The 21,129-nt window shown below is 48.6% G+C and overlaps 3 protein-coding genes across 7 annotated transcripts; 2 read left to right on the top strand and 1 right to left on the bottom strand.

Moving 5' to 3' along the window:
- Positions 1 to 334: 334 nt before the first annotated feature.
- On the bottom strand, positions 335 to 5,310 carry LOC128341650 (peroxisome assembly protein 12-like). 2 transcript variants are annotated; one of them, XM_053288038.1, is made up of 4 exons: positions 5,127 to 5,310; positions 3,965 to 4,122; positions 2,334 to 2,881; positions 335 to 1,464 (listed from the first exon to the last, which is right to left on the bottom strand). In XM_053288038.1, exons 2-4 carry the CDS (start codon positions 4,088 to 4,090, stop codon positions 1,065 to 1,067), a joined length of 1,074 nt encoding a protein of 357 aa, XP_053144013.1. In that variant the 5' UTR covers positions 4,091 to 4,122; positions 5,127 to 5,310; the 3' UTR covers positions 335 to 1,064. The 2 variants fall into 2 exon arrangements, with proteins under 2 accessions (XP_053144013.1, XP_053144014.1); XM_053288039.1 differs by lacking the exon at positions 5,127 to 5,310 and adding an exon at positions 4,366 to 5,058.
- Positions 5,311 to 5,331: 21 nt separating this feature from the next.
- LOC128341652 (zinc finger protein 239-like) lies at positions 5,332 to 14,573 on the top strand. 4 transcript variants are annotated; one of them, XM_053288044.1, is made up of 3 exons: positions 5,332 to 5,579; positions 8,899 to 9,022; positions 13,592 to 14,573. In XM_053288044.1, exons 2-3 carry the CDS (start codon positions 8,989 to 8,991, stop codon positions 14,428 to 14,430), a joined length of 873 nt encoding a protein of 290 aa, XP_053144019.1. In that variant the 5' UTR covers positions 5,332 to 5,579; positions 8,899 to 8,988; the 3' UTR covers positions 14,431 to 14,573. The 4 variants fall into 4 exon arrangements, with proteins under 4 accessions (XP_053144019.1, XP_053144017.1, XP_053144016.1 ...); XM_053288042.1 differs by having other exon boundaries at positions 5,332 to 5,761; XM_053288041.1 differs by lacking the exon at positions 5,332 to 5,579 and adding an exon at positions 5,798 to 6,133.
- Positions 14,574 to 14,633: 60 nt separating this feature from the next.
- Positions 14,634 to 15,723, top strand: LOC128343806 (zinc finger protein 345-like). The gene has a single exon (XM_053293243.1). The coding sequence runs from the start codon at positions 14,634 to 14,636 to the stop codon at positions 15,354 to 15,356; it is 723 nt and encodes a 240-aa protein (XP_053149218.1). The 3' UTR covers positions 15,357 to 15,723.
- Positions 15,724 to 21,129: the final 5,406 nt, after the last annotated feature.

Genomic DNA, 21,129 nt, shown 5'->3' with positions numbered 1-21,129 from the left:
AATGGCTCCCCCGTTATTTTTCGTTGGAAAACGACAGAGATCGCGGAGTGATATTTTGAGAGCATGGGAAATAGGTCACCAAGTTCTCTTTCCCTATTGCCTGCAAGGTGCAGGGGGGGCGGGCAGGGGGAGAAACAGTCCCTACCTTTTTGAATGAATTGGGACATTTAAAAGATGGGAAAGGAAGCCTCCTTGAAATTGACATGAGATTGACCTGAAATTGACACCCTTTGGGCACAGAGGGAGGAGAGGTTTTCCAGCTAAGGAATTAAGTTCTTAAGTGCTGGTGATGGGTACCAAACAAAAGTATGTAGAAATATTCGGAGTACAAGGATCACGCTCTTAATAAAGACGTTTTTAATAAATTCTACACTTGGCAGTCCCTTGTTCAAGTGACGATGCGTTAATAGAACCAAAACAGCCAGGCAACAGGGGGGCATTCGTACATTGCGTCCCTTTGTTTTTTTTTAAAAACGGAAGGCTGCAGAGATGTAGTGTCATTCAAAGAGAGCTTTGGCCTTTTGAAACACTCACTCCAACCCCTCTGGGATTTGTCAGGGGTCATTTGGCGAGTGTGTGGTAGGGAAACCAACACGGATGGTTGTGGCAGGCCCTCAAGGCCAGACGTTCCCAGTCTCCAGAGGCTGGACTACAACTCCCATCATCCCTTTTGGCCACTGTGGCTGGGGATGATGGGAGTCCAAAACCAGCTGGATTACGATGCCAGTTGTGCAGCCCCAACCTATGGTTCTCTCACTCGGCTGATCTTCCTCAGCTCCCAACTGCTGGGGATAATCAGCCGAGTGAGATAACTGGAGAATTCTTAGTAGTCGGGGCTTGGCTTCCTTTTGTGCAGTGAGTATGATGCCCATCCAGGGTCTCAGAGGTCAAGTATTCTGGTAACTGACTGCCACAAAGCACAATACTATGTCTATGTGTAGCAGAAGTTCTCAAATTTGGGGCTGGACTACAAGCCCCATCACCCCCCACTGCAGCTGTGGCGGCAGGGGGTGATGGGAGTCGTAGTCCCACAAGACGTGGGGGCCCAAGCCGTGTGGCGCCAGTTAGTTTTCAGGCATGTACAGTTTGACCAGGTGCTGGAGTTCTGTGGCGTAGCCCGTGACAGGGCACTGCTGGCGACTCTTCACGTAGCCGTAGGCGCAGGGGTAGCAGAAGACGAAGCCGGAGGTGGAGAGGGCAGTATCGTTGGTGCGGATCTTGCGGCAGAGGGGGCAGGCGGTCTTGAGCCGGGGCAGGAGTGGGGAGTCGGCCCCGTGGTCCAGGTGGGTGGGGGGAGGTGGGGTGGGCAGGGCCGTCAGGGCCTTGATGCTCTCCTGGTTCTCCGCGGAGTACCACCATTCCAGGAACTGGAGGAAGAAGACTCCCACGGAGAGGCCGGTGGAGAGGGAGAAAGCCAGGCCGCCCAGGACCCGCTTGGCTGCTGACCACGCCCGTTCCGTCACGCTGCAGAAGGGAGGGAGAGACAGAGCCCAGCGTTACGGTTGTGCTCACAACGACCCTGAGAGGTAGGCAAGGCCGAGAGAGAAGCAACTGGCTCAGAGTCGCTGAGTGAGTTTCTTGGCTGAGCGGGGGGTTTGATTTCGGGTCACCCTGGTCCTGGTCCAATACCCCTCTAACACTTTTAAAAAATTTTGGTGTAAACTGCCCTGAGCCATTTTTGGAAGAGCAGTATATCAATCAATCAATCAAATAAATAATGGGTTCCCAGATGTTGACGACTACAACTCCCATAATCCCCAAGGATTCTGGGAGTTGTAGTCAACAACATCACGGAATCCCCGTGAGAGGGAACACTGCTAACCACTAGTCCGCACTGGCTCTCACATTTTCTCTGCTTTACTCATTTTGTGAGCTGACCTGGGGAAGTATTACAATGAAGGGGTGGGGTATAAACATTTTAAATAAATAACGCAAAACGTGGTACATGTGTAATCCAAGGCAGCCTGTCATCCTGGAATTTCTAAAAACAGATTTGCACCTCCCTGCCAAAACTATAGGGAGCAGAGATGGTCTGGTAGTAGCAAGTATGAATGTGCCCCTTTGCTAAGTAGGGTCCACCCTGGTTTACATTTGGATGGGAGACTAAATGAGTGAGCACTGTGAGATAGTCCCGTCAGGGGATGGAGCCGCTCTGGGAAGAGCACCTGCAGGTTCCAAATTCCCTCCCTGGCAGCCTCTCCAAGATCAGGCTGAGAGAGATTCCTGCCTGCAACCTTGGAGAAGCCGCTGCCAGTCTGGGTAGACAATCCCGAGTTAGGTGGACGAAGGATCTGACTCAGTAGGCAGCAACTGCCCATTCTGTTCCAACTTGCCTGCTTGGGGGCGGCCGGATGGCCCCCGTGTCCATGAGCTTCCTCTCCATAGCCTGCAGGTCTTCTGCTGACAGCCGGGCCAGATGCACCCCGGCCAGCTTGAGCAGAGGCGAGTGGTGCTGAGCCTTCCCCAGGATGTAGCAGAGCTGCTGGGCCAGGAACCAGCCCTCCCACGCCAGGTTCGCAAAGGGGTAGGCCGCCAAGAAGGCCCGGTAGAACCGCTTCCAGGAGGAGGAGGGCGGGTGGATGGAATAGTCGTCCTCTTCCCGGAGGCGGGAGATGAACTTCTCCAGCTTGGTCCTCAGGTACGGGAGGAGGACCAAGAGGCAGAGCGATTTCCAGTGGGGCTTCCGGGGCAGGCCGGCAGCAGCCAGCCGTGGCCTCCTGCCTCTTGGCCCGACCCGCTTCAGGCCGTAGAAGTTTTCGGCAAAAGATGCGCTGCACCTGGACAGGTAGTGCTGCTGCAGGAGGAGGTCCAGGAGGGCGTAGATTTCGTCAAACCAGCGCCAGAGGACGCTGTAGCGGGCGGGGTTGGATTCGGCCAGCACCTAGAGCAAGAGAGGGACGAGGGATTTGTCAATGCTGCTTCTGCTGGACGTCTCTTAGCCTCAAGAGCGTGCCCCACCCTCCTTCACCTGCACACAAGTAGGAAGGATTCCACTTCTGACTGAGGTTGGGAATGAACCAGGATCGGGGGATAGTTCATTTGGACTAGGGCCGGGGAGACCCGAGTTCAAATCCCCATTCAGCCACGGAACTCCCTGGGGTGACTCTGGGCCAGACACCTACCTCTCAACCGAACCTACCGCACAGGGCTGTTGTGAGCATAAGCATAAGGTCCCAAGTTCAGTCCCGGCATCTCCAGGTAGGGCTGAGAGAGAGTCCTGCCTGCAACCTTGGAGAAGCTGCTGCCAGTCAGTGTGGACAAGACGCAGCTAGACGGACCAAGGGTCTGGCTCGGTATAAGGCAGCTTCCTGTATCCTTATGTCCCTAAACACAGGTGGAGATGAGAAGTTGCCTGCTGCTGAGTCAGACCCTTGGTCCAGTGTACTGTCTACACTGACTGGCAGCAGCACTCCCAAGAATTTTTTTATCCTAGCCTGATATCCTTTAATGACTTCTAGAGCAAAGCTCTTTCCCTTCCCTGGCTGGAGATTAAACCCGGGACCTTCTGCACTCATAACATGCTCTACCAAACGAGCTACAGGTTCTCTCACCTGGCCCCATCTCTCTGACCTTTTTTCTAGCTCCCAGGAAAAGTGCCGGAAGCTAGCGCTGGTTAGGAACATAGGAAGCTGCCATGTACTGAGTCAGACCCTTGGTCCATCTAGCTCAGGATTGTCTTCACAGACTGGCAGCGGCTTCTCCAAGGTTGCAGGCAGGAATCTCTCTCAGCCCTATCTTGGAGAAGCCAGAGAAGGAATTGGGAGGGAACCTTCTGCTCTTCCCAGAGCGGCTCCATCCCCTGAGGGGAATATCTCCCAGTGCTCTCACATGAAGTCTCCCATTCAAATGCAAACCAGGGCAAACCCTGCTTAGCACAGGGGACAGGTCATGCTGGCTCTTACCAGACCAGCTCTCCTCTCTGGTTCTGCCCGTGCTGACCAGCTGCTGGATGGCCGTGTCTTACCTTGGCTACGTGCTGAAGAGCCGGCCGCACAGCGGCCATCAAACTGTCTTGTGCCACCACCTCAAAGATGGACGGCCTGTCCTCGCAGGCGGAGGCAGCCGTGAGGTGAGCGCCGTGCTCCGCCATGGCTTCTCCCGGGATGGAGCAATGGAAGATTTCTGCAGAGTGAAGCGGAACAGAGGTGGCCGTCAGAAGGAACCCCAAAAGTGCTTCCGAGCCAGAAGGGCACACAGGCGGACGTGACAGCTCCCCAGCTTCCCATGAGTAACCCTGTGGCCCTTGTGGGGTGAAGGCTTCCAGTTTCAGATTCAACTCAGCATTGCATGGAGCTAGTTCTCAAGGTGGCAGAGGGGTGCATTTCCAAAAGCACACAGGATGGCATTTAGGAATACTATTCTTACCCGCTCTCCTTTCCTCAGTGTCCTCCTGAACCCCCAGAATGGTTGCTTTTTGGTTCCGGGGCCCACTCGTAGAGTCGGTGTGAGCAAGCCAACAGGAGAAGCTGCCTCCTGCTGAGTCAGACTACTGGCCCCAGTGTGCTCTGCTCTGACTGGCAGCAGCTCTTCCTGGTCTTTGTAAATCCGGACTGAACCTTCTGCAGGAAAAGCAAGCTTTCCCTCTCTGAGCTGCAGCCCCTCCATCGGATACGGCGTAGTGCAGGAGTGGGTGGCCCTGGCACTCGCTGTACTACAACTCCCATCATCCCCCTACATTATGAGAGTTGCAGGTCAGCGATTGCTGGCATGCCACCCTGGCTCACCCCTGGTGTGGGTGGCGGCCTGCTGGGCCCGGGTTCCAATCCCAGCTCGCCCACAGAGCTCTCCTGGGGCCGCTCACAGCCTCTCGGCCCAGCCTACCCCACAGAGCTGTTGTGCAAGAGCAGGAATGCTTGTTCCTCCCACAGCTGCCCGTGGCAGGAATGGGGGCATGCAAATGGGGTGAGAAATAATCGTGGGGCCTGCCCCCCCAATTTGTAACAAGATCCGACCCCGCAATTCCTTTGCCCCTTTCCAGGGACTGGGGGGGGGGGGTTTGAAGGGCTATCTTCTTCCTCCTCCTGTGCCCCATGTGGTGAGAAAAGGGGGATCCATTTTTTCCAAGGGGATCTCCCCAATTCCCCCACCCCCAGTGCGCCCCCCACCCGCTCCCCTCCTGGACTCACCCGCTGCCAGGAGCTCCGCACAGGGCGTCTCTCTAGGCTTTCTCTCCCCGTAGCTCTATGGTCCCAGCCGGGCTGGAGCCGGAAGTGGCTGAGCCGCTCTGGCCCGCGCAGTCCGGACAAGAGCTGGAAGTGTCTGGGCCGCTCTGGGCGGGCCCGCTCGATGTCCCGCTGGCGCTCTAGGCGGGCAGGTGAGGCGGGCGTCTATGGCCGCCGGCCCTCCCAGGCAGCAGCCCGGTGTAGCATCACTTTACCCAAATTACATATACAACCACATTCGATGTTTTCTGCAGAACCTGGGTTTCCTTTCTTTGATATTTTAAGCAGGATTGAAAATCTGAGAGAGGTTTTGGGCAGAAAAAAAAATGGGGCTTCGTTTGACTGTACTGAGCATGCTCCGATGCTTATGAGCATGCTCAGATGGTGCAGGTGCGGCAGAGCTCGTCGAGGGGCAAGGTAAAGTGATGCCTCACTGGCAGCCTGTGCTTCGGCAGGGCGAGTCTGGCGGTGGAATCCGGAGGGACAAGGCAGGAGGAGGGTTACAGGGAGCGAGCGGAGACTCCTAGAAGGAGCCCAAGAGGAGGGGGAAGGCTCTGCACAGGAAGAGACGCCTCCCCCCCATGGTCCGCCCCCCAGAGGTGGGTGCAAAGTGAGTGTTGGCAGAAAGAGGGGAGGGAGGAGGGTGCAATGAAGGACCCTCACCCTCCCCTCCACCTTCGGGCCCTGCTTTGGAAAGGGGCGATCTAGACTCCTGGGCAAAGCCAGAGATCCGAGGGTGGTGGTAGTTGCATGCCAGAAGGGCTGTGTGTTGGAAGGACCGCCCCCCCTTCCTGGATCCTGAGCAGTCCCACCCCCCTGAGAAGAAGTGGCCTTGCATATTTCCCTCCCTTCTGTGGAAAGCAAAGGGCAAGTGGGGTGCAGCAGGGGAGTGCTCCAGAGCCCTGGTGGAGATGCCCAAACAGTGCCCAGCAGAAAGAAGTCGGCAGGCAGCCAAGCCGGTAGAAAAGCAGGCAAGCATCTGCCTTACTATGCCCCTGCGCATCTTTCTTGGTAGCCGTTCTGAGGCTACTATACTTTGAAACTGGGGGCGGTGATGCAAAATGCTGGGAGATCTCATTGCTTACTGCAGCAGCTAGTGAGGCAAACAGACAGGCCGAGATCTGCCTGGTAGAGTGCATGTATCATTAGTAGCACACCCAGCTGTTACAAGAGGGAAGCTCAAGAGTAGGCAGGGAGACAGAGGGAGTGGGGTGGAATTGTGGGGGATGAAGGGGTGGCCAGAATGCTGTGCAGAGACTGGCCAGTACCCATCAGGCAAAGGATCCCCTCTCCAGTCTCTGCTTTCTCCATCTTACCATTCATCTGACTTCCCTACAGGGAAAGGTTTTGATCGGTAGATACACTCAGCCACATTTGCTGGTAGAATTCCTTCTAGCTGCAATATGTTTACATGCACAATAACCCTGTGAGGTAGGTTAGGCTGCTGCACATTTTTTTTTAAAGAGGTTTTTTTTTTGTGGAGGGCATTAACCACAGTTTTGGGGGAGGCTACCCAACTCCTACTCCTGAACGGATGCCATCACTTCATTGACTGAGATCCAGCAGCTGAGACTAAATGCCATTCACCACCATACAAAATTGCTGGGCTGCTACAGGGTGTGAGAGCTGGCAGGGAGTCCTTTTACCATGCCCACCAACTGGGATGTTGCTGGAGATCTGTCTGCCACTCCTCACCATGTGTGGTGAATGGTTGCTGCTGGGTGCAAGGACCTGCCCCCGCCCCCATGCTCAAGGTCTGGAATGTCACATCATGTGACAGAGGAGACAGCCATGGGAGGGGCCTGAGAAGTTCCAGCTCAGAGCCTGCCCCTCCCCACCAGCTCCTGCTTCTTTCCAACAAGCACTGGGGTGGCAACACAGGTAGGGGCTCCCGGCCTTAATCAGTGGGAGCTGATCTCCCTGGGCCAGGAGCTAACTCCTGCAGATCTGACTTAAATAAAATGGAGCCGCTCTGGGAAGAGCAGAAGGTTCCAAGTTCCCTCCCTGGCAGCATCTCCAAGATAGGGCTGAGAGAGATTCCTGCCTGCAACCTTGGAGAAGCCGCTGCCAGTCTGTGTAGACAATACTGAGCTAGATAGACCAATCGTCTGACTCAGTATATGGCAGCTTCCTGTGTTCCTTTGTTCCTAAAGGTTCTATTTAATAATCATTTTCTAGTCAAAGGACATTCTTATTGCCTGATAAAACCTTAATGCACACACATTCCTCACTCTTCCTAGAAAGAGATAGGTTTTATTTTTAAAAGGTAGACTCATACTATACACACTATGGTATAGTAAACAGCACACAGTTATTTTCTGAATTTTTAAAAATATTAATTTTCATCCAAAAATGGGATGAAGATTTGGTCATTTTATTTTTTACCAAAGCAGACACACATTTGCATGTTCAGACATGCTCCCTTCATTGTTCCCTCTAACAGGGATTCCCAGATGTTGTTGACTACAACTCCCATAATACCCAAGGAAAAGCCATTGCAGCTGGGGATTCTGGGAGTTGTAGTCAACAACATTTGGGAATCTCTGTTAGAGGGAATACTGGCACCCTTCAGGAGCACTTATTGTTAATGCTGTTTCATTTGGGCAGCAAGGCCTCCGATATAATTATTAATAATCAGATATAAATTTTAAAAATCCATTTTGAATATTTTAAAAGCATTGTTTTTTATCCACCTTCCTGATGATTAAGTGGCTCAATCTTTTTTCCAGCAATGAGTCCTCAAACTAACGTTTGCAAATGCAGGTCAGCAAAGTACAGTTCCACACGGATTCAGCAGGCGCGTCTTAGTATACCCAAATGTTTTCACCTGGGGTCAGAAGCTGTATAAGGAAAGGGCCACTCCACCCCCATGTGCCTGGGGAGGGAATTCCCAAGGGAGGGAGTCGGGAAGGAGGAGCTTCCTCCACAAACCTTCTCAGATCTCAGGAATCTGAAATAAGGGTTCTCCAGGGAACCTTCATGGCAAAGAAGAGGTACCAGGGGGGACAGAAAGTTGTCCTTGAGGTCTTCATTCCCTCAGGATAGCAGAAGCACCACCTGCCCCATATGAACCAGCCTGGCCTTCTCCTGTGCAGGGCCTTCTTGGTTGTGGTGCCTGACCTTGCACATTCCTTGCACCTTCCAGTCCCATCAAGTACCCATCATGATTTCCACTGGTTTTTTAATATTGTCTGATTTCTGTTTTTGCACTGTGACTGATTTAAACTTTATTATTTTACTATTATCTTATTTGTTTTCATTGCTTATTTGGTTCAATATATTGTCAAAATAGTTTGTTAACCATCTCAGGAATGTTTGACTGAAAGGAAGAAATAAAAACTCTTAATTAAAGAAAAGGGAAGGATGCATCCCCATGAGCATGTCCAGGCAGCAAAGAAGATCTTTTTGGTCTCCTTCCCAGGTGGCAAGATCACATTGTCTCTCTATTCTAGGACTTCTCCTCCTTGTGGTGTACAGAGTCAGGCTCTGTGCAACTGGATCAGCTAGAGGAGGGATCCCAGAGGAGAACAGTGGGGCACAGCCTGGGGGCCTCTCAGGGAGCATCTCCCTGGACCTGGAAGAATATTTTTCAGTCCCTTGGCTTAGACTGTCCAAGCTGCTAACATGTAAGGCTTGGATGGCCACTGCGGGATCTCTGAGCCATGCAGGTGAACTTTCAGGCTTTGGTGTCTTGCTGTATTATCTGGGATAACAAAATGACTGCTTCGTTTTTCAGAGTTTGATGACCTTTGAGGTGGATGTGAATTTCTTGGAGGAGTAGTGAGCTCTGCTGGATCCAGGCCAAAGGGCTCTGCACAGAGACCAGATGGAGGGAATCTGTGGGCATCTGGCCTCTCTGGGTATGGCTGCTCCTTCCTTTTGCTGCTATTTATGGTCTAATGAACAGAAAGGCTTTTACAGAGAAAGCAGTTCCATGATCTCATAATCATGGAATCATTGCCTCCACTGGTTGTGGTCTTAGCACATAAGAATCTTGCCCTTTGATAATTTCTGCAGGATCTTTTTCTCCACTTTTCATCTTTGTGTTTATTCCAAAGCTTTTCCAAGTCCCCAGCTCATTCCTTATCAGGATGGTGTGATTTCTAAGACCCCAACAAATTTGCTTTGGATCTATGAGCCAGCCCCAAAATATAGTAGCCAGACATGTTTTTGAGCTTTGAAGATATCAGATGTCTCCTCTATGAGTGCCTAGAACTTCCTTAACAAAATTTCACTCCACCCTTCAACTGCATACATGTAAAACAATTAAAGACCCCTGCTAACTGGGCAAAGAGGCACCTTTTACCCTGGTGATTCTCTTTATTTATCAGGGTGAGAGTAACTGGCCCTATCCACCCCCAGCACAGTACCTCCAGTGACTGTTGCTGTTGTGTGTCTTATGTTTCTTTTTAGAATGTGAGCCCTTTGGGGACAGGGAGCCATCTTATTTGTTATCTCTCTTTGTAAACCGCCCTGAGCCATTTTTGGAAGGGCGGTATAGAAATCAAAATAATAATGATGATGATGATGATGATGATGATGGGGGGGCGGGAAACACCACCAACTGACTATTGTGGATGTATGCCTGGAGATGGAAACAGAATCATTCTTAATCAAATATGATTCATTTTACTGAGGAATTACCATATATATTTGTGTGGTAGAAGCCAGGTAGTGCCTGGTATGTCTTTGCCCCTTGGGAAATGCCTCCCTGAGAGCCCCCCTGTTCCTCTCTCAGAGCTGCCTCCTAGCAGATTTCAGAACAGGGAGGACTGCTGCTGGTGATTTGTGTTTTTTTTCAGAAAGGGAAAAAGGGGCAGGAGGACTGCAAGTCACTCTGTGATAGCAGGGAAGGGGGAGAGTCGGAGCCTTCCTTGAGCAGATGAGGTGGGGCTGGAAATGCAAAATGCCATTTTAGAAGCATTTCAGTGCATTGTCCTGAAAGGTTTCCTCCTGGATACACTTCTCCCTTCCCCGTCTTCCATTGAGTTATCTCGCAGCCTCCTTCCTGCCTCCTGTTCTTATTCAGAGGTGAAAGACAATGGCCAGTCCTGCAACTCCACTCATTTCCCTTTCCTGTAAGGAGCCAGGAGAGGGATGAGAGCTTAATAGCAAATCTTCGTTCTCGGAGATGAACTGGGGGCTTGGCAGGGGCGTAACTACCATTAGGCAAGGGGAAGCAGTCGTCTTGGGGCCCCCCAGAGGCACATCACATGACTCCCCACCCGCCCATGTTGCACCCCCTATGAATTATGTTGAGTCTCTTGGAGAACGGCAGGAGCAGAGAGTAAAAAAACTAGATGCACTGTGAACTAGATATTCTCCGTATTCATAATGGGGATGTGAGTGTGAGTGCACTATATATTGTGAAGTGTGTTTGTGTGTGTATATCAGCGAGGGGCCCATTTTAAAATCTTGTCTCTGGGCCCCCTCCAACCTTGCTACGCACCTGGAGCTTGGTATGGCTTGGAGGAGTATTTCTGGGAGAAGATAACTTTGGAGAAGACCCAGGTGTTGGAAGTTAAAGGACTTTGCGCTGTCTCTTTGTCTCAGACAGTGGAGGACAGACTAGTAAGTCAGAGGGCTAGAGAGTCAAGACATAGGTCATCCCTTCTCCACTGCTCTGATGCTATCCCTTTGATATGTAGATTGCTACTCTTAGGGATTCAACTTCCTTCCTCTCTCTCTCTTCCTACCTGTCCCTCTACCTTGCAACATGGCAAGCCTCTCTCCCTGCACCATATGTGCAGAGAGGATGCAGAATCCATCTGCATCCACTTAGATAGATAGATTAGAGATCCTAACTCCTCACTTTCCTATCTAGAATGGAGTTCCTTAATAAATGCCTTTTATATTTATTTGAAACTATGAATTGGCTCCAAGTTACTTTACTCTCAGGACACACGCATGCCTAACTAAATTTCCGCTGTGTTGTGCCTCTGTGCACTCTGCTATAATGAGAAAGGGATTCTCTCACCACAGAGAATTTCCAACACCCAGGAACCCTATCTGGCTTTTTTCTATCTTTGCTTTCTTTTCTTTTCCCTGTCCCTTCTTATCTCAGTTTCCCTATGATTCCCCCCTCCCCTTTCATACTTATGTCCTACATTGGGAAGACAAATTTTTAGGAAGGCAATTTTTTAATTGAACCAACAAACTACCAAAGCACTGAGGGGAGAAGGAAGCTGTGCTGTTGCTTTGTTGGGTGTGTTGCATCAGCACTTATATTTCCTTTGATTTGGCTTCCCTTTGTATGTTTCTCTCTCTCTCTCTCTCTCTCTCTCTCTTCTCTTGTCTCATACCTCTCTCCTAGTTATTTGGAACAGCAAATAAGATGAGGGGCTTTTGTTTTAGAAACAGCAAAGGTATTTGGGACAGGGGACACAGTTTTGAGGCAAAAAGAAGATGCTAGTCAGTACTTCATTGTGGTGGTCTTTGCTGAAAGAAGAAAAAGATTAAACTTTCTTCCTTCTCTCCTGGATGCTGTGCACTGAATTAACTAATGAAGCTGCATTTTATGCATTGGTTGATTTGCTGCTTGGTGTTATTACTCAGAGGGCTGGCTTAAGTAGGCTGTTGTAAACTTGAAGGGAAACGAAAATTTTCATTTTGGGGCTGAGGGTTATATCTATTTTTATTTTATTTAACATATTTGTATACCGCCCAAAAGTCTCTGGGCGGTTTACAACAAAAGAATACAAACAACAAAAAGGTTAAAACATTACAGTAATTTAAAACAATGTTAAAACTATCAAACTATTAAAACAGTATCTAATTAAAAAGCCTGGGTGCACACATGTGTCTTGAACTCCCTTTTAAAAAGTTGTAAGAGATGGGGAGGCTCTTATTTCAGCAGGGAGGGAGCACGTTCCAAAGCCTCGGGGCAGCAATGGAGAAGGCACGTCCCCAAGTACCACCAGAGGAGCCAATGGAAACTGCAGGATCTCTCCTGATGATCTCAATGGGCGGTGTGGCTGTTCTCTTAAATACCCAAAGCCTAAGCTGTTTAGGGCTTTATAGGCTATAACCAAGAGCTTGTTCAGTTCAGTTCTTTAATGTTACAGCCACAAGCCAAAACAAAATAAAAAGGTTACAATGATATAACAATAGATAGAGTGTATATAATAAGAACAGGTTAGAATTAAAATTAGTTTAAAAATTTAACAAAATCGGAAACGTAGTGATAATAAAAATTTAAATTATTTTGCCCAGAAACTTAATGGCAGCCAGTGTAGATCTTTTAAGATAAGAGTGATATGGTCTCTCCTCTGAGATGACCCAGAGACCAACATGGCTGCCGCATTCTGGACCAACTGCCGTTTCCAGCCTTGTTTACTATTGAGTTATACTTGCAAACCAGAAATATATCCATACACTGATAAATTCAAAATCTATGGTTATCCCCCAATCATTCAAGCAGGCAAGGCTGTGTGAGAACATAATATGTATGCATAATCTTAAAGCATAATATGTGTGCATCATTTAAAGGACAGCTAACTGTGAAATGTTATTGATAAGGGTTGTAGTTGCTTTGTAGCACATGTGTGAGATTGTGGTATCCAAGGTCATAGCTAGAATCCCACAAGGAGTGGAACAAATGTTTCTCAGCCAATTGTGGGGAGGGGGCTGACTGGGAAATTCACTCTTTGCTCTCTTGAAGAAGAGGTCAGGTGCGGGGAGGTAGAGGCCCATCTTCACTTTTTGTCCCTGGGCCCATTCCAACCTTGTTATGCCCCTGCCTGAAGTGCTTCTGTTAAGTCTTGCAAAGAGATGAGGAGGGGATGGAAAGAAGGCATGTCCTGGGATGCATTTTCCATGACTCCCGTAGTCTCTGACATGGGGACTGGGGGAGCTTCTTGGACTGAGGGAAAGATGGGAGTGCAACAAGCTCCAAGGTGGGAGTCCAGATACTTGGGCAAGAGGAGGTACAGATGTTTTGGGCACCCTCCCCTCTGTCTTGCTGTGCCTCCAACTGAAGCTGTAGGGGGCTTCCCTCCTACTCCATGCAGTGAGCTATTTCTCAAGGTGAAACAGCTGGTGCTGCTGCTGCCACCACTGCTGATGCTTCTCCTCTGCCTTCCTCAGGAGGGGTTTTCCTGGGAGCAGCCCTTCCCATCCCAGCCAGCAACCTCTTGTTGCTCCTCTCCCCGCTCCACCCGCTAGAACTTTGAATAAGGCCATCACACACACTGGGGACAGGCCAGAAGGAGCAGCAGCAGAGAGAAATTCAGCAACCAAGTGATGCCTCAGGGAGGTTGGGGGAGAGGAGGAGCAGGCAGAGGAGGATTGAGTTGCACTGGACGAAGCAGTCGTGATGCCAGTCAGAGCCAATGAAAAGCAGCTTTTGAAATGTAGCAGGTTTTGCTTTGCCACCAATACTTTTATACTGGATTTTTTCCTGTGATTTGAAGCTCTTTTTATTCCTGCAGATGATGAAGAGGAAACCGAGAGAGAATTTGAACAGCAGAGAAGGAAGACAGAAGGAAAAAATGATGGGGTTAAGAAATCATCTGCTACTGAGTGCTCTGACTTTCCTGACATTCCAATCCAACAAAAGTGCTATGAAGGAAATGAAAATAATGAATATTTTCCATGTGAAAAAACCCTAACCACTAAGTCAAGATGTAGCCGTAATAACAGAATCCGTACAGGTGAAAAAACATATGAATGTGGTGAGTGTGGAAAAAGCTTCACTCACAACTCGAGTCTTATTACCCATCAAAGAATCCACACAGGGGCGAAACCATATAAATGCTTAGAATGTGGTAAGAGCTTCAGCCAAAGCGCCACCCTTACTTCCCATCAAAGAATCCATACAGGAGAAAAACCATATCAATGCTCAGAATGTGGAAAGAGCTTCAGCCGGAGTGCAAACCTTACTTCTCATAAAATAATCCACACAGGGGAGAAACCATGTAAGTGTTATGAATGTGGAAAGAGCTTCAACAAGAGTGCAAACCTTACTTCCCATCAAAGAGTGCACACAGGGGAGAAACCATATCAGTGCTCAGGATGTGAAAAGGCCTTCAGGAACAGGGGTAACCTTGTTATACATGAAAGACAGCACACAGGGGAGAAACCATATCAGTGCTCAGAGTGTGGAAAGAGCTTCATAGAGAGCACAAAGCTTATTTCCCATCAAAGAATCCACACAGGGGAGAAACCATATAAATGTATGGAATGTGGAAAGAGCTTCAGCCATAGCCGGAGTCTTACTGGCCATCAAAGAATGCACACGGGAGAAACCATATCAATGTACAGAATGTGAAAAGACCTTCAGGAACAAGAGTAACCTTGTTATCCATGAAAGACAGCACACAGGGGAGAAACCCTATGAGTGCTCAGAGTGTGGAAAGAGGTTCCGGGAGACCTCAGCCCTTAGTATCCATCAAAGAATCCACACAGGGGAGAAACCATATCAGTGCTCAGAATGTGAAAAGAGCTTCACCTGCAGAAGTAACCTTGCATCCCATGAAAAGTTGCACACGGGAAAAAACATATCAGTGCTCAGAGTGTGGTAAGAACTTCAATAATAACTCAAAGCTTAATTACCATCAAAGAATCCACACAGGGGAGAAACCACATCAGTGCTCAGAATGTGGAAGGAGCTTCAGGCTGAGCTCACAGCTTGCTTTCTATCCAAGAATCCACAAAGGGGTGAAACCATTTCAGTGCTCCGAGTGTGGAAAGAGCTTCACACAGAGCTCTGCTCTTACTTCCCATCAAGGAACCCACTCAGAACAGAAACCATATAAATGCTTTGAATGTGGAAAGAGTTTCCTTCTTGGTGGGAGCCTTATTTACCATCAAAGAATTCACACAGGAGAAAAACCATATCAATGCTTGGAATGTGAAAAGAGTTTCAGGGTGAAGTCAAGCCTTACTTCCCACCAAAGAATCCACAGCCAAGAGAAACCATATCAATGCTCAGAATGTGGAAAGGGTTTCAAGTGGGGGTCAAACCTTCATACCCATAAAAAAATCCACTCAAGAGAAAATAGATATCTGGGCTCAGTATGTGGAAAGAGTTTCAATAAGACCTCAACTCTTACTTCCCATCAAAGAATGCATACAGGGGAGAAACCATATCTGTGCTCAGAAGGTGAAAAGTGCTTCAGCCGGAGCTCAGGCTTTAGATCCAGTGAAAGAATCCACACAAGAGAAAAAGCATATCAATGCTTAGAATATCTCTAGGTGGCGGGGCTCATGATAGAGAAGACATTCTCTTAAATACCCTGGGCCTAAGCTGTTTAGGGCTTTATAGGTTATAACCAGCTCTTTGTATTTTGCCTGGAAACGTACTGGTAGCCAGTGTAGATCTTTTAATACAGGAGTAATGTGATCTCTTTGAGATGACTTGCGCACTTTCCAGACTAGCTGCTCAACAGCAGCAAAATGCCTCTGTTCAAGTCACATTCGAAACATAAACAGCAGGGGGAGCAGTTCCGCAGAAACTAACAACCCAAAACAGCAACTTTCTTATGCCAGATATCCCCTTAGCTAAGCAGGGTCTACTCTGGTTGCATATGAATGGGAGACTAGAAGTGTGAGTACTGTAAGATGTTCCCCTCACAGGGTGGAGCCATTCTGGAAAGAGCAGAAGGTTCCAAGTTCCCTCCCTGGCTCCTCCAAGATAGGGCTGAGAGATATTCCTGCCTGCAACCTTGGAGAAGCCGCTGCTAGTCTGTGAAGACAATACTGAGCTAGATAGACCAATGGTCTGACTCAGTATATGGCAGCTTCCTATGTTCCTAATGTGGAGAGAGGTTCAGCCGCAGGCCATGCCTTATTCCCCATCAAAGAACCCACAGAGGTATGTAACCATATCAGTGTCAAAGTGCGGAAAGAGCTTCTGCATGTCCTTAGTAGCCACCAAATAATCCACACAGGAGAAAAAACATGTATGTCCTCTAAGTGAGGAAAATGTTTCAGCCCAAGCTCGAAGCTTTTTTGCCACCAAAGAATTCTCGCATGATCGGTACTATTTATGTTCTGATATACTGCCATTGGGAGACTCTTCCAAGACGAATGTGGGACTTGCAATTGCTTTTCTGTCCCTGCTATAGAAAGTGATAAGAGGAGATGTTGGTCTGTCTTATTGAAAGGTGCCTCTCTATCAACATGTCCCTCCCAGTCTGCAAGTGCATGAAGATAATGCAGTGCTGGTTAGATTTCTGTGCAAAGGGAAGAGAGTATGCTAATGAAACTGCTCTGGAGATTGGCAACTCTGTACTAAATCGGGCTTGTGCGGAGAACCAGGAGACTAAAGTGAGCAGTTCATTATAGAATTAACTTAGTGCAAAAGCTTAGACTGGGGAAATGACTGAGAGAGAGTTAAATTTCAAATACAATCAGGTTTATTTTAGGGTAATTGGGGATACAGAGGAAGAAAAATTAATCAATAGGCAATGTAATGTTACTAATAAAATTAAGAGTTACAGAGATTAACCAGAAAACTTGCAAAGAGGCATTTTTGCTTGATGCTCTGAATCAAATGAAGTCAAGGCTGGTTAGAGAAAGGAGGCCCAGAAAAGCAGGCCTTTGGACTTAGAAAAGAGTAGGGGTAGTGGGGAGCAAGGGGTGCAGCAATTAGTATACCTAATTCTGTCCAGAGGGGTATATGGACCCTTGTAGCTCAGCGTGGTGTAGTGGTTAGAGTGCTGGGCTAGGACCGGGGAGACCCGAGTTCAAATCTCCATTCAGCCATAAAACTAGCTGGGTGACTCTGGACCAGTCACTTCTCTCTCAGCCTAACCTACTTCACAGGGTTGTTGTGAAAGAGAAACTCAAGTATGTAGTACACCGCTCTGGGCTCCTTGGAGGAAGAGCGGGATATAAATGTAAAAATAATAATAATTATTATTATTATTATATATGGACCTTTGTAGGTATATGGACCCTTGTAGGTACAGAGGGACTCTCTCCTCAGGGACAGGCTTGGAAGCGGGATGCCGAGGCGGGGGTCAGGTAGCAGGAGGGTAAGTCCAAAGGAGGCCTGATCTCCGGAGAGCAGTTTCTTGTCGCAGCCAGACGTGCACAGATTGGGTTGGCAAGGAGGGCTGATCTGGAGGCAAAAAGCGGGATGGGTACGAAAGTTAAGACAGGGACTGATGTTTTGGCGGGTGTCCAGTCAATTGCCCATGCAGCAGTGGTTGAGTCCAAGGGGCAGAAGCCACAGGAGACACACTGCTTGATGTTGCTTTGCCCAATTAGAGGCCACATTGTGCCCTAGGGCAAAGGGGTGAGCACTGCTCCTTGCTGAGAAGGGTGGACCCATGGGGCACAAAATAATCCATTTTCTTTGTTGGGTGTGCTCTGAAAGCACACTGAGAGCTTCTCCCAAGTGCCTGTTGCCCATTAGCTCTGTTGTGCATATTGCATCTGCAGGTTCACGTCCTGCGGAATTGTCGGGGTTAGTGAGAGAACTTAAAACAGGTCCTTTCCGCTCCAGCTTTGGAACCATCAGTTAGCCGCTGTGAAGCTTTTAATGAGTGTTTTTGTGTGGACAAAAGCTCTTGAATTCAAGCAGACCTGGATTCCATTTTTGGTGCGGAGTCTTTAGCAGGGGTATCCAGTAACTCCTCTTGTGCGGTTATATTGGATCAGTTTCAGTTTGTGACTCCTAAAGACATGAGCAAGCTGCTTGGAACTGTGCACCCTACCACTTGTTCTTTTGACCTTTGTCCAACATGGCTTATATTACCAAGCAGGGAGATTGTTGGAGAGGGCCTGGTTGAGATAATAAGAACATAAGAACAGCTCTGCTGGATCAGGCCCAAGGCCCATCTAGTCCAGCATCCTGTTTCGCACAGTGGCCCACCAGATGCCGCTGGAAGCCACAGACAGGAGTTGAGGGCGTGCCCTCTCTCCTGCCATTACTCCCTTGCAACTGGTATTCAGAGGCACCCTGCCCTTGAGGCTGGAGGTGGCCCACAGCCCTCCGACTAGTAGCCATTGATAGACCTCTCCTCCATGAAGTCATCCAAACCCCTCTTAAAGCCATCCAGGTTGTTGGCTGTCACCACATCCTGTGGCAGAGAGTTCCACAAGTGGATCACGTGTTGTGTGAAAAAGTACTCTGTTTGTTGGTCCTAGACCTCCTGGCAATCAGTTTCATGGAGTGACCCCTGGTTCTAGTGTTGTGTGAGAGGGAAAAGAATCTTTCTCTCTCCACTTTCTCCATGCCATACATGATTTTATAGACCTCTATCATGTCTCCCCGCAGACGTCTTTTTTCTAAACTAAAAAGCCCCAGGTGTTGTAGTCTTGCCTCATAAGAAAGGTGCTCTAGGCCCCTGATCATCTTGGTTGCCCTCTTCTGCACCTTTTCCAGTTCAACAATGACCTTTTTAAGATGTGGTGACCAGAATTGTACGCAGTACTCCAAGTGTGGTCGCACCATAGTTTTGTATAAGGGCATTATAATGTTAGCCATTTTATTTTCAATCCCCTTTCTAATGATCCCTAGCATGGAATTTGCCTTTTTCACAGCTGCCGCACATTGAGTCGACACTTTCAACGAGCTGTCCACCACAACCCCAAGATCCCTCTCCTGGTCCGTCACCGACAGCTCGGATCCCATCAGCATATACTTGAAGTTGGGGTTTTTCGTCCCAATGTGCATCACTTTACACTTGCTAACATTGAACTGCATTTGCCATTTTGTCGCCCACTCCCCGTTTGGAGAGATCCTTTTGGAGCTGCTCACAATCCGTTTGGGATTTCACTACCCGGAAGAGTTTGGTATCATCTGCAAATGTGGCCACCTCGCTGCTTACCCCTGCTTCTAGATCATTTATGAATAAGTTAAAAAGCACTGGTCCCAGTACAGATCCCTGGGGGACCCCACTTCTTACTTCCCTCCATTGTGAAAACTCTCCATTTATACCTACCCTCTGTTTCCTGTCTTTCAACCAGTTAGCAATCCACACATGTACTTGTCCCCTTATCCCATGACTGCTAAGTTTCCTCAGGAGTCTTTGATGAGGAACTTTGTCAAAAGCTTTTTGGAAGCCCAGTGAGATGATTGGCACAATATGTCAGGGAAACAAGTAAGGAAATGACCAGAGAGCAAACTCCCCCAGTTTGGAGAGATCCTTTTGGAGCTGCTCACAATCCGTTTTGGATTTCACTACCCGGATGAGTTTGGTATCATCTGCAAATTGTCCCTATCATCTGCTACTTGTCCCTTTATCCCATGACCGCTAAGTTTCCTCAGGAGTCTTTGATGAGGAACTTTGTCAAAAGCGTTTTGGAAGCCCAGGTAGACTATGTCAACTGGATCACCTTGATCCAGTTAATAATGCTTAATAAATGCTTCTCTGAGGGAAGGTCAGATGTCTCCTGTTTTAAGGAGGCAATTATTAGTCCTCTTTTAACGAAGCCCACACTGGAGCCCTCAGAGACAATTATAGGCCTGTCTCCAATCTCCCATGGTTGACCAGGGTGATTGAGAGAACATAGGAACATACATAGGAAGCTGCCATATACTGAGCCAGACCATAGGTCCATCTAGCTCAGTATTGTCTTCACAGACTGGCAGCGGCTTCTCCAAGGTTGCAGGCAGGAATCTCTCTCCACCCTATCTTGGAGAAGCCAGGGGGGGAACTTGAAACCCTCTGCTCTCCCAGAGTGGCTCCATCCCCTGAGGGGAATATCTTACAGTGCTCACACTTCTAGTCTCCCATTCATATGCAACCAGGGCAGACCCTGCTTAGCTAAGGGGACAAGTCGTACTTGCTACCACAAGACTAGGTTGTGGCAACAAGGGTGGTGGCCTCTCAATTCCAGGCAGTCTTGGATGAAATAGATTATCTAGACCCATTTCAAACTGGCTTTTGGGTAGGTTATGGGGTGGAGACTGCTTTGGTTGGCCTGATGGATTATCTCCAAAGGCAAATTGACAGAGGGCGTGTGACTCTGTTGGTCCTTTTGGATCTCTTGGCAGCTTTTGATACCATCGACCATGGATTCCTTCTGGATCGCCTTTGGGGACTGGGTGTAGGGGCCCGGGGGCACTGCTTTGCAAAGGTTCTGCTCATACTTTTTGGGCAGATTTCAGAAGGTGTTACTTCTGAAATCAGAGACTTCTGCTCTACAAAGCGAGAGCTTTTGTATGGTGTCCCTCAGGGCTCCATTTTGTCTCCACTACTTTTTAACATCTACATGAAACTACTGGGAGAGATCATCAGGGGATTTGGTGCAGGGTGTTATCAATATGCTGATGACACCCAAATTTACTTCTCCATGTCACTTTAATCAGGCAATGGCATAACTTCCCTAAATGCTTGCTTGAGGCAGTAATGTTTTAATTGTGAACCGCCCTGAGCCATTTTGGAAGGGCGGTATATAAATCAAATAAATAAATAAATAAATAAATAAATAAATAAATAAATAATGGGCTGGATGAGCGATAACAAACTGAGACTGAATCTAAACAAGACACAAGTGCTTACTGTAGGAAGCTGCAGTTTGGGAAATTGGATAGATGTGCTTGTTCTGGATGGGGTTACACTCCTCCAGAAGGAACAGGTTCGCAGTTTGGGACTACTACTGGACCCAACTCTCTCTCTCTGATACCTCAGGTAGAGGTGGTGGCCAGAAGTACTTTTTATGAGCTTTGACTAGTTTGCCAACTGCCCTTTCCTGGAAGTGTGATCTTAAGACAGTGGCACACATGCTGGTAACCTCCAGGCTTGACTACTGTAATGCACTTTACGTGGGGCCGCCCACGGTATTTAAGAGAACGCCTTCTTCATTATGAACCCTGTCGGCTATTAAGATCTTCAGGGAAGGTTCGTCTGAGGGTGCTGCCAGCTCGTCTGGTGGTGACTCAAAGGCGTGCCTTGTCTGCTCTTGCCCCAGGACCGTGGAATGCACTTCCTTCTGAGCTGCTCCATCCCTGTTGGCTTTTAGGAAACAACTAAAGACATACAGTATCTCTACAGCCAAGCCTTGTAGTTGGTGT

The sequence above is a fragment of the Hemicordylus capensis genome, chromosome 2, assembly GCF_027244095.1.
Source record: "Hemicordylus capensis ecotype Gifberg chromosome 2, rHemCap1.1.pri, whole genome shotgun sequence".
Classification (NCBI taxonomy): domain Eukaryota; kingdom Metazoa; phylum Chordata; class Lepidosauria; order Squamata; family Cordylidae; genus Hemicordylus; species Hemicordylus capensis.
Note: the sequence above shows the minus strand (reverse complement) of the source record. Positions and strands in the feature narration are given on the sequence as shown.

Coding starts and splice junctions, on each gene's coding strand:
- LOC128341650 (XM_053288038.1), bottom strand. CDS start 4,090: ATGGCGGAGCACGGCGCTCACCTCACGGCTGCCTCCGCCTGCGAGGAC. Junction 2,882..3,964: donor CTCTTCAGCACGTAGCCAAG/GTAAGACACGGC, acceptor CTCTTGCTCTAG/GTGCTGGCCGAATCCAACCC. Junction 1,465..2,333: donor ATCCGGCCGCCCCCAAGCAG/GCAAGTTGGAAC, acceptor TCCCTTCTGCAG/CGTGACGGAACGGGCGTGGT.
- LOC128341652 (XM_053288044.1), top strand. CDS start 8,989: ATGGAGGGAATCTGTGGGCATCTGGCCTCTCTGG. Junction 9,023..13,591: donor TGGGCATCTGGCCTCTCTGG/GTATGGCTGCTC, acceptor TTATTCCTGCAG/ATGATGAAGAGGAAACCGAG.
- LOC128343806 (XM_053293243.1), top strand. CDS start 14,634: ATGAAAAGTTGCACACGGGAAAAAACATATCAGTGCTCAGAGTGTGGT.